The sequence below is a fragment of the Dipteris shenzhenensis genome, chromosome 1 (genome assembly GCF_047967505.1).
Source record: "Dipteris shenzhenensis isolate YYH24624 ecotype China chromosome 1, Dip_SZ_1.0, whole genome shotgun sequence".
NCBI classification, from domain to species: Eukaryota; Viridiplantae; Streptophyta; class Polypodiopsida; order Gleicheniales; family Dipteridaceae; genus Dipteris; species Dipteris shenzhenensis.
In genome coordinates, this window is record NC_141596.1 from 40,546,182 (window position 1) to 40,557,105 (window position 10,924).

Sequence of the window (10,924 nt, forward strand, 5' to 3'; positions counted from 1 at the left end):
GAAAACCAACCCCGTCAATCACTGCACAGAAATCTTCTAGCGATGGAAGTTCGACACGAGGTAGCGATGGTAAGTCCCATACTTGCTTTTAGTTTCAGATAAAAATGTCAAGTTTAGGCTAAGAAACTGTCCCTTGGATCAAACCAACAGATCCCATTTCCATGGAGAACAGCTAATTGAAACAACAGGACACTTATGTACAATAGGGTACGATGAGTACACTAGGTTGAGGCAAAGCCACGCATCCAAGGCCAAATTGAAGATATGCGCAATCTCTCTATAGAACAATTTTCAGAATGTCCTACAGTTGTGGGCAAATCTACTATACGTATAGGATCGCATCCAATCTAGCAAAACCTAGTTTGGCATCCATCCAACACCATTTACAACCTAAAACTAGCAGAAACTCTCTGATGAAAGCCAGTGTTAACGTGGCCAATATGATGCATGCGGCACAACTAGCTAGACAACAGCCAAGGTTTTTCCCCATAGCCCATCACATTTTCGCAAATTGACGTAAAAACAAAGCAAAGATAGGCCATATCACCAATAAGGTAGAAAGATGCAAAAGTCATTGCCTGCCCATTCTTGAAAGGCACTTTGCCAGGCCAAAATATGGCAGAGCACCGTCAACCTCAGAAGACAGTAAACAACAAAACACTGATACTTACCTAGGTTGCTTCAGAAAGATGATTATTGGATTGCCGTGGGCACATTACAGACCAGCCTTTCCCTCACATCAACATAACATAGTATACCTTTGTAAGACTAGAATATATCCAATCATACAAATAAGGAGTTTTCGTCGTTCTTAAAAAGGTTTTAGACTCTTTGTGGAAGCGTAGAAAATGGTTAGAACATGGCTCAATTTGAATAGGTTTGCCTTTGATAGTCGTGAAGATTTGGTGTGAATGTCCTAATTTGGATACACTGTTAGGTGTCCATGTAGGAAATGATGTTTTCTCGAGACTTGTGCTTCACGTTAACTCTCCTGCTGACTCCCACAAACTTTGCACTTAAACAAAAGAAAACAGAAAATGCCAGTTCTGGCCGTTGTGTAGGAAATATTAGATCAAGAGTATTTTGCTCTTGCAGATGTACACTGCAGTATCTTTAGATGATAGCATGCATTATTCATCACTGCAGTGTCTCAACGAATGGAATAAATGCAAAATGGATTATTGCTTTGGTGGTAAAAGAATTTACATTATTGGAACAAAAGACCACCACTTTACAAGTGTGCTGTCCTCCGAGGACAGACAGATAGATCAACTCCACGTGCTGCAACAATTCATTGTACCAGCATGACAGAGCGAGGAGATGTTTTGATCGAGATCTGTACAACGACATTGTGCACATTCTCGTTGCTATATTCCTTGATCCTGTGTGAATGGCATTAGCCTTGTATTTGCCCTCCATTGTGAGGGTTCCATTGTAGTATACATAGTGAGCTTCCTTTCAAAACTGTTGCTAAAACCTGCTGTGATGACGTCTTCGTTTCCATTTTACTAGATGCTGCAGAAATTCAAGGACCTGACATGGGGCAGAAATTTTGTTAGTCTATAGAACATAAGATACAAGGGTGTAACTGCCCTGGGAGTGCCCACTTAGAAAAACACAGATGCTTAGGTATTTCTACCGATTTTTGGAAACAAATACCTCGCCTGGATCACGAAGCAAACACACTGCGTTTGTTTCCTTGACAACATTCGATACAAGTATACCAAGTCCATGCTTTCTTCTGATCAACACCTGCCGAATCAAATGACATGCTCAGAACAAGTGCCTTCAAAGATAAATGTTCAAATATTTCCTCAATAGCATGCCTGCAAGCTAACCAGGGTATACAAATCATAACAATTTATGTCAGGCCTGGAGAAAAGAAACAGTCCAAACAGATTAAAAAGGGCTTCATTGGGGGCGGGGACAAGGGGGTGTTTGTTATGCACGTCTTCGAGTAAATTTACCAATTTCCACAATAAAAACAACTCTCTTACTTTGAAAGCATCTTCGTCAGTGCGATCATCTCCTACATAGATAGGGAACACATCATTCCGATTCCCGAGACCTGTCAATATTCACAAATGTGAATTGTCATTAGTGATCTCTAACAGTCAATTATGCAGAGCTTTAGTATAGAGATCAATCATCTCTTTTAGGTTTGCAGTTACAGTCTTACCAAGCGTCTTTAGCAAGTAGTCCAGTGCCTTTCCTTTGTTCCATGCTATGGGAGGGCGGACTTCCAAGATCTGAGAGACATGAACATATCCTTTTAGTTCTTGAACACCGTTTCATCATTTCTCCTGCAAACAACTGCACAACATAAGTGGAATTTTACCTTTCGGCCTTGAGTCAGGCAAAGAGTTGGATAAGACTTCAGGACCTCTTGCACCTGTTCTGCTAATGCAAGCCAATTCTGGGAAAAACAATTCAAACATGATTACAATGTAAAGATGTAAAGAAACGGTACTCCAGCAATTCCACAAAGTTTGTTTCTCTCACACTGCATGTACTTGCAGGATCTGAAACAGTCCTTTTCCAAGGAAAGAGCATACTTATGCCATAACTGTTGTACAAAAAGACCCCTAGATACATACCTCCTCTTTCACACATCGAAAATGCACACTGATGCAAAACTTGTTGTGTTCAACCTTTGCTCCAAGCACTTTCTTCGCCTTATCCTCCAAAAGCTTGAAGACCTGCATACGCTACTTCTATCAGATGATGCACCAAGCATGCACCAATATATACACACTTGGATGGCTGATGACAACGCACATTGATAGGAACATATTTTGAGAGCCTTAAGCAAATTTTCCATTTCATCACAAATATACATACATACATCAAATAACAAACATCACAGAAATAAATGCGGGAAAGGAGTACAGAATAAGATTCACACATGCTGGAGGAGAGAGAACATTAGAACAAGGGAGGCAGATGTTGCCATGATAAGCTGACTTTACCTCATTCATGACATGAGTGTACTCACTGGCTGGCTGAAAGAGTACCACTTCATTACCCTGCAAATTAAATCCACAACCCGGTTTTTAGAGTAACATTCAAACCCAGATTTAAAGACCCAATAAAAAGGACAACATTTCTACATAGTAACTTTTGAAAAAAGTAGTGCAAAAAAACCCCTTTAAAAATCAGTGAAGTTTTTTGAATGGGTTTTTGCTCAGTAAGGTGAACAAAAAGAGAGAGATCCAGAGCCGTGCTCTCAGTTCTAAGCAAGGAACTGGGAAAGTGTACGGGATCCACGTCAGACACTCGAAATACACACTCCAAGTACAAGCCCTCTTATATTACCCTTGGAGCACGCATTCACTGGATTTGGGGTAGATGGGAATGTGCGCATGGGTTAATAACTTAATAGAAGCCGTTTTCTAGATTCTCATGGAACCCTGAAAGGAATTGTTTTACCCTTTTCTTTCAAAAAGGGCAGAAGGTAGGAGCACTGGCAGGAGGGGGAGGGGCAGGGGATGGTTGTTTTCTCTGTGTTAGGGAAGGTGAGCAGCTGGAGCTCTATGATGTGTTCTCCTGAGAGCTTTATTGGACCGTGTTTGAGCCATGGAAAAAACACTGGCCTCTTCACAGAACTGCGGATATCACTAAAAAGTTTGGAAGTTACCTTATCATCCATTGTTTTGGTCCCTGCATCCCTGCACCCATTACAACCTTCTGCAGGTCCCATTATGTCCATTCCATGACTGCCTGCATAATATAGCTCAGGTAGTTGCACAAATTCATAAACCTGCCAGAGAGAAAGGTGCTTCTTTATGGGGCTTCACACAGTTACAAGCTCGCTATAATACTTAATTGAAAAAGTCTACTGCAATAAAGTGACAAAAACCAATAAAATGAGTATTTGAAAGCCTCAGTGAAACTTCTTGACTAGAAACTTAGACAGGCTTTTGCAGATTTGATTGAATTTATCTTCTCCAAACTTTAAAAAGGGGGTTCTTTAGGATTGAAACATACCTTCTCCCTACTCCTTCCGGTAATGATTGCTGTTGGAAAACACTTTGCTACTTCTTTTACCACTGTACGCATCTGTAATTACAAACACGGAATCTGGATTAGCGGTGAGAAAACCACTGGCTACTTTCTAACACTTCAAAGATACTAGGGCAACAAACCTAGAGTACTTCCATGGTTGAAGTATGATTTCTCATTGGACGTCAACAGCAGAGCATCCCAAGCAAAGGCTTCAGACATACCTCATCCGACATGAAAGCGCATTCTGGATCTTCAACGATTGGTGACAGTGTTCCGTCGTAGTCTAGAAAGACAGCAACGCGTTTCCCCTTAGCACCTTCCACTATCTTATCAAATATATCCAGTGCAGAGGGATGCTCTGCCTGTACAAACAAGGACAGCAGTGTAGGTAATTTTAAAACGCGTTTACAAATGACATGATGCACAATTGAAAAGAAGGGGAAGCATAAACAAACGTTGGAGAGCATACAACTATGTTTTACAAGATAATTCCCAGAACAGACAGTCACAGACCCAAACAGATAATACAAGACTTAAACTAGGCTCTGGAAATTTGCGAGTCTAATTATCCAACGGAAACAGTTGTGCTAGCATCCAACTTTAATACAGGAAGAGCAACAACCAACTTACAATCCATGCTCGATCGACTGAGTCAATGTTTGACTTGTCAAAGGGGTCACTCTGTAAGCATCTACTACGAGGGGGCGACGAATCTTTCATTGCCTCAAGCCAGCCATGAGCTAACCCATTCTCAATCTTGCGGGGAACGGATCTTCTCTTTAAAGTAGTGTACGCAGGTCCACTAGCTGCTGAGCTTGTGAATGATGGATTTGGAGAATACGTAAACAGAGGTGTATTTGAAGCTGCTGATGATAAAGATGCCAATTGGAACATGGAAGAAGAAATTGATGAGGAATCTGTGACGACGGCATGATGGTGTTTGGATCTGAAAGCCATTCTACCAACAACCTTCCTTTATTGACACCTGATATATTATCCGGTTGGTTTCTTATAAGATTATTGGCAGGGCCTTGATGATGCTTTGTTCTTTCCCTTCGCAAACTGGCTGGCAACTTTGAAGGGTCTATTTTGACCCTAGGCATGAATTTACGATAAGCTATCTGCTGGCAAGGCAATCTACAAAGGAGCGATCCAAGAAGCCCGGCCGACGGAGAATAGATACCTGAAATCGGGCAGAAAGAATAAGCCGACTGTAAAGACCTAATGCATTGCACTTCACCTGAAAACAATTGACGTGGAAAGAATTATATAGGAGCACCAAGGACTGTAGACAACAATTGACGTGGAAAGAATTATATAGGAGCACCAAGGACTGTGTAGAAAACAGGACCATGTTCTTAACCGCACATCGTTTGTTTCTTGCTTGTAATAAAATCTGCAAAACAAATCTCCCCCTCGTACCTATGGCTGGTGAGAACAGAAAGGTGTTTTCTTAGCGAACACAATCACTGTAAAGTATTGAAGATAATCCTCCGGAAAAAGTCAAAGCGATGTTGACGCACTGGTATGGAAGAAGTTTTCACCATCCTTCCAAGCCCCGGCAATTGAGAAAATGAAGATCCATCCATTTTCCAGCCTCATGGCGAATTCAGCCACGCTAATTGGAGCCTACACGGTAGAGAACTGCGTACATACAATTCTACTATAACACGGACAATTGGTCGCGTAAGGAGCTCTTTGGTCAAACTATTGGGGGCGAAGCACGCCATCAATCGTTCTAATACTGGATTGCAAATGCGCCCACACTAGCGGGGCGCAAATTTGTCGTTTTCCTGCGAGAATATGATTGTCGAGAGATGCTACAGCGCTCAACTTCTCACGATCCGATACGAGCTCACAAGCATTTTATAGACAAACTATATATATGTTGGTTGCATCGGCGCCTACAATTCGTATGCATTGCGTATGAAGTCTCATGCAGGATGTGCGGGACTCGAGCAGGAAAGGAAGGCAAAAAAAACAGGACCCCGGGCTATCAGATTTCAGAAACGCACACAAAGCGAAAGGTCATCAGACGAGTTGCCGATAGGCGAGGCGGAGGAATTAGTAGAGCAACACGATTGAAGGAAACGAGCAAGCAATGCGTGCGAGAGGCAGGAGAAGGAGTGCAAACAGGAGGGAAGGGGGGAGTACCGGAGAGCGGAAAGCAAGTCGAGGAAGCAGAGACCTCTAGAGATGGGTGTTAAAGCTTGATGTGAGGATGATCCGTTTATATAAACAGAAGCTGTGCAGGAGAAGAGCTCGTCTCGTCGCCTCGGGGAGGATGCGAATACTTCGAGAACGATGATTGCTCAAAGAATGTGGATTTGTGTCAAGAGGAAATCCGCCTTTTGCACGATCTTTCGGATCCTCTTCGATGCGCGCCAACTGACTGAGCAAGCTCTAGAACTCGCAATCTGGTATAGTACAACGACGCCCGTCGCCCTCTGAGCACGAATTGGTAAAGGTGATGGAGGGAGGAGGGCGACGGGGGTACCAGAGAGGGCTCGCTCTACGCTGTGTCTACTTCTCTGGAGCAATCCGTGATGCTGATTTACGTGTCACGCGGTATGGGGAGTGTCGCACTGATGAGGAATGCAGATAAGGCGGGGAAGTAAAGGCGAGCTCGGTAATGCAGGGGAGTAATGGCGAGCAGCAGGAAGCTGTTTGTCGTGAGCGAAGGGGGAGAGTTCCGTTAGGGAACGGAGGCGGGGGCGATGGCGATGGAGATGGGAAATAATGGAGATGGAGATGGAAGATGGAGATTGCGATGGAGATGGAGATGAGGATTGGAGCGATGGAAGCTTTGTGGCTATGGCGATTGGAGAGAGCTTGGCTATGGTGGAGATGGAGAGCTTGAAGCTTTTTGGCTATGGCGATGGAAGCTTGAAGCTTGTTGGCTATGGTGATGGAAGATTTGAAGCTTTGGGCTATGGCGGAAAAAGCTTGAAGCTTCTGGCTATGGCGGAAGAAGAAGATAACCAAGATGATGAAGAAGAAGAAGAAGAAGAAGAAGAAAATAAAGAAGGTTTATGGGCCTTATTATTAACTTGGCGAGCTCTGCTAAAGTATTTGGTGTAAATGTGACTTTATTTTGGGGTTTTTTTTTTTCGCCCCGGCTGGCTGGCAATTTTCTTAGAGATAGCCGCCGGCGTGGTTTGCCGGCGTGTCCCGCGAGGCTCCTCCAGCTGCCTCCCACGCCCCCCCCCCCCACACGACAACCCCCTCCAGCTGTCTTCCCCCTGTCCTCCTCTCGCCCCCGTGTGTCCGCCCCCCTCTCCTCTATTTCTTTTAACCCCTCTTCCCTTCACATTGGTTTCCTTTTCTCTTTTTTTGAGTTGCCTCGATTACCCCCTCCCCTTCCCCATCTTGCCTTCCTCCACCCCTCCCCCATCCCAATCTTGCATCCCTTCCTTCCCGCCCTTCGGCCTTCCTCCACACTTCTCTTTTCAATGTCACCTGTCATTCCAGCAACAACTCCGTTCTTTAGCATGCATGCATCCCATGGATGCCTACTCTCGCTTGCCTCTCTTTTAGGGACCCAGCATCTCTCCAATGACAGCCCAATGGTAACCACTTCAGCAATCTGATCCTGGTGAGCAGGTATCATCCTACCTTTGCAAAGAGTGGAATTCTAAACTAGCTTTGTGTGGAACAACCCTCTTCATAACCTTTCCCTAGGGAACATATTAGACTCGCAGTTACCAATATCCACTCCCTCCATCCACATTGTAAGTAGCCTGCATGCACTCATTGGGGCCACATTACAGAACATAGACTTGGACAATTTCTGTTTGTCAAATCACCCTTGTATGTACAATGCAACTACCAACTATTACAGTTGGTTGGGGCATGTTGAGTCACCCAGGTTTCTACAGTATAAAAGCATTGGCAATTCCCATGTGCCCCATCTTAGCTTAAGGTCACCATCTTTATCACTACAATGGCAACATCATGAAAATGTTCCGAATAAAGTCTTTTCCCACCTAATTTCCATCCACAAGATCTGTGCCTGCATCTGAGCATCAGTGGGGGTAGCGATCCTCCAAACAAACAACACATTTTTATTTGTCCAAGAGCAATAATTGAGTGGCTACAGCTCACCAAATCACAAGAACTCTGGCTCCCACCTATTTTTTACTCAGGCACGTGCCGGCACTCAAGAGTCTCAAAGAGGTCATGAAGGGATTTCGATGAAAAGTTCCAGAAGTTGACCAGTTCATTTATTTACAAGCTTTGGAACCCGTAACAAAATCTGACTAGAATAGCAAAGAATTTGGAGGTTTCTGTGATCTGCCACACAAATTTATTAACAGGTAAAGATACGAATTTCAACAAGTGACAAACCAATGGGAGGCGAGTGAGGGGACAAGGGCCAATGGGAGGGGAGTCTTCAGAGGTTTTCGAGGGTGGATTGAACCCAAAAAAAAAAAAGAGAGAGGGAGCAATTGCACCCACACAATCCACAACATGTCGAGGACAAAGGCGACACCATGTGGAATTGGACAAAAGAGACGATCATATGCTTTGGATTTGTCCGATGTGAGACAAATTTGACAAAGTTCACACAATACGGGGGTTGGCCAACTGGCAGGGGCAGGCGGACAACGGCCTAACGCCCAAGGCCAGCTAGGCGGGAGGCGCCATGCTGTGGGCCGCCGACCTGGAGCGATTTGGCGCGGCCGAGCGCACCACGTAGGATAAGCGCGCCATTCCGTTCCGCGAAACTGTGTGCCGGCCAGCGCCCGCCTTTCCGGCCTTGGTGGGCGCGCGGCGCGGAATAAAGGCGTGGCCATGGTCAATCGTGCCCGGAATGGGCCAGGCGTCGTACTCCACGCCCCCGCCACGTGGGCCCCACGCAACCCCTTCTAAAAAAGGCCGCCCTCCTTCTCGGCCTCACCACCGCGCACCTGCCGGTCCCGGGACCCGCCACGTCCCCATCGCCGCGGCCACCTCAGACCAGACAAACCCCTCATCATTCGGCCGTATCCCACCCGTCCCTTGACACGTAGTCCTGCTCCTCTGCCCCACGCTTTCCGGCTGGCAGCGCTGGCGCGTTGCCACGTTGCCGGGTCTCGGGCCCACGCGCGCTCCGCTTTTAAGAAATGCAAAGTACCGACTCTGCGGTGGTTATGTCCGCGTGTCGTGGTAACTCTTCCCGGGGCCGGCCTTAACACGTGTTGGTTGGCGAGCCGGTTATGATCTTTATCCATTTCAACTGACGGCCACGTAGATTGCTTCAATCCGGGGAATAAAGTCGCGCCTCCCAAGCACGTTTTGCACACCTTTGCCCTCCCTTTGTGTAAATTTTCAAGGTTGGAACTTTGAACTTGGAATTGGGAAAATGCTCTCGAGTTCCCACACCACATTCACTTTCTCACCTTGACATTTTCCTCAGCCGAGCGCACGCCACCAACGCATTTTCAAGGACACACAAGTAAGGCCGCCAGCTATACAATGGGCATGGGCACCTGTAGATTTCAAGGGTCACATTTTAAAACAAGACTTAATTTGAAAAAGCCTACAGTAAAGCTCGTAAGAAGTCTCTCCTTCATTGGGTTCTACAAAAGTGAGACTCGACCGTTCAATAATTGCTTGCCGACTCGAGGCTTTGTGATAAACATTCACGGTCCCAATAATCAAAATTCTACTATTCATAATGTCTTGTTACACGTTTTGGCTGTTGACTCTAGTAATTACATTTGCATGCAATAATTGCATTGTTAATTGATGTGAGAGTTGATGCCTACACTCCCACCAATGCAAAAGCCTATCATGCTCTAGCTACCCTTCATTTTACGCATTTATCTTCATGTAAAAGGTTGCTTATCCTCGAAACTTTTGGCTCTTCCTAATAAGTTTATTAAATATACCGTCATAAATTAAGCCCAACTTGACCTTAAAGCTTTGAGATTGTAGGGTTCCATTCGGTGGAGGCCCAATGCAAGGAATGGCTTATGCATGTAGGAGGGAATCTTCATGCTTAAAGGAGCGACACGCATTAAATGTGCATACAAATGAACTGTGAACATTCAATTGGAAGTTTCAATAATGGAGCACACAGCATGACACTAGGGGCCAACAAAGCCATACTATTTGCACCTTGTTTGGGCCACAAACAAAATCATTTGCAAGTTCGTGCAAATGTAGAGTTTCATTGGTGGTGAAAGTGAAATCACGATTTTGGCACTTTTGAAGCTTTTACTTAAGGTGGTTGGCAAACAAATTATTGAATTTCTTATGAATGAAGGGACCCATCGCATTATGCAAGCTAGAAAGATAATGAATTTCTTGTGGTACATGTAGGAGTGGTGCATGTAGGATTTAGAGGGGGGAAATTATCTATTTAGGACACATCATATTTACCTTAATGAAAGCTTAGACATATGAAACGTTCACAATATTTCTAAATATGGGAGTGTCATTGAAGTTATGGCAATGTTTGCTATTCAAGATAATGTGTGCAGTAAATCAACACCTAATGTAATAGTAGACAAAATTGCTCCCCCTATTTACTTGAAATAATCTTGTCTTTTCTGTATGCCTAACTAAAATTAAAATTTCTCTTAGTCTTGAATAGGGAAAAGGTGGCTCCTTGGACACTCTTGTTTCATATGGGAAGCATGTACTCTCTCTCTCTCTCTCTCTCTGTCTCTCTCTCTCTCTCTCTCTCTCTCTCTTTCTCTCTCTCTCTCAATGTGACACGGGTTGATTCCACCTACAAGAAGGTAAGGAAATGATTGAAACACAATGTTTAAGCAAGCAGGGGCCAACATCAACCTTTAAAAAAGGACTTCAATTATTAAACAACATTTTAATAATAACCATCCATGTTTGTTTAGATCTGTTATTCAAAAAAATGTATACTTGAACAAAGGATTTACCTCAGTGATATTGAGTGCTTAAATTGGGCATTTCC

The 10,924-nt window shown here is 44.4% G+C and overlaps 1 protein-coding gene across 5 annotated transcripts; it reads right to left on the reverse strand.

Annotated features, from left to right (window-relative positions):
- Positions 1–1,056: 1,056 nt before the first annotated feature.
- Positions 1,057–6,897, reverse strand: LOC147905832 (putative trehalose-phosphate phosphatase E). Of its 5 annotated transcripts, none has more exons than XM_087375040.1 (12): positions 6,160–6,897; positions 4,632–5,188; positions 4,227–4,363; positions 3,988–4,059; positions 3,638–3,760; positions 2,970–3,026; positions 2,598–2,699; positions 2,339–2,416; positions 2,180–2,249; positions 1,998–2,068; positions 1,660–1,752; positions 1,057–1,533 (listed from the first exon to the last, which is right to left on the reverse strand). In XM_087375040.1, the coding sequence occupies exons 2-12, from the start codon at positions 4,960–4,962 to the stop codon at positions 1,471–1,473; spliced, it is 1,197 nt and encodes a 398-aa protein (XP_087231166.1). In that variant the 5' UTR covers positions 4,963–5,188; positions 6,160–6,897; the 3' UTR covers positions 1,057–1,470. The 5 variants fall into 5 exon arrangements, with proteins under 5 accessions (XP_087231166.1, XP_087231141.1, XP_087231149.1 ...); XM_087375015.1 differs by having other exon boundaries at positions 4,227–4,367; positions 4,636–5,188; positions 6,160–6,895; XM_087375023.1 differs by lacking the exon at positions 6,160–6,897 and adding an exon at positions 5,428–5,549 and having other exon boundaries at positions 4,227–4,367; positions 4,636–5,188.
- Positions 6,898–10,924: the final 4,027 nt, after the last annotated feature.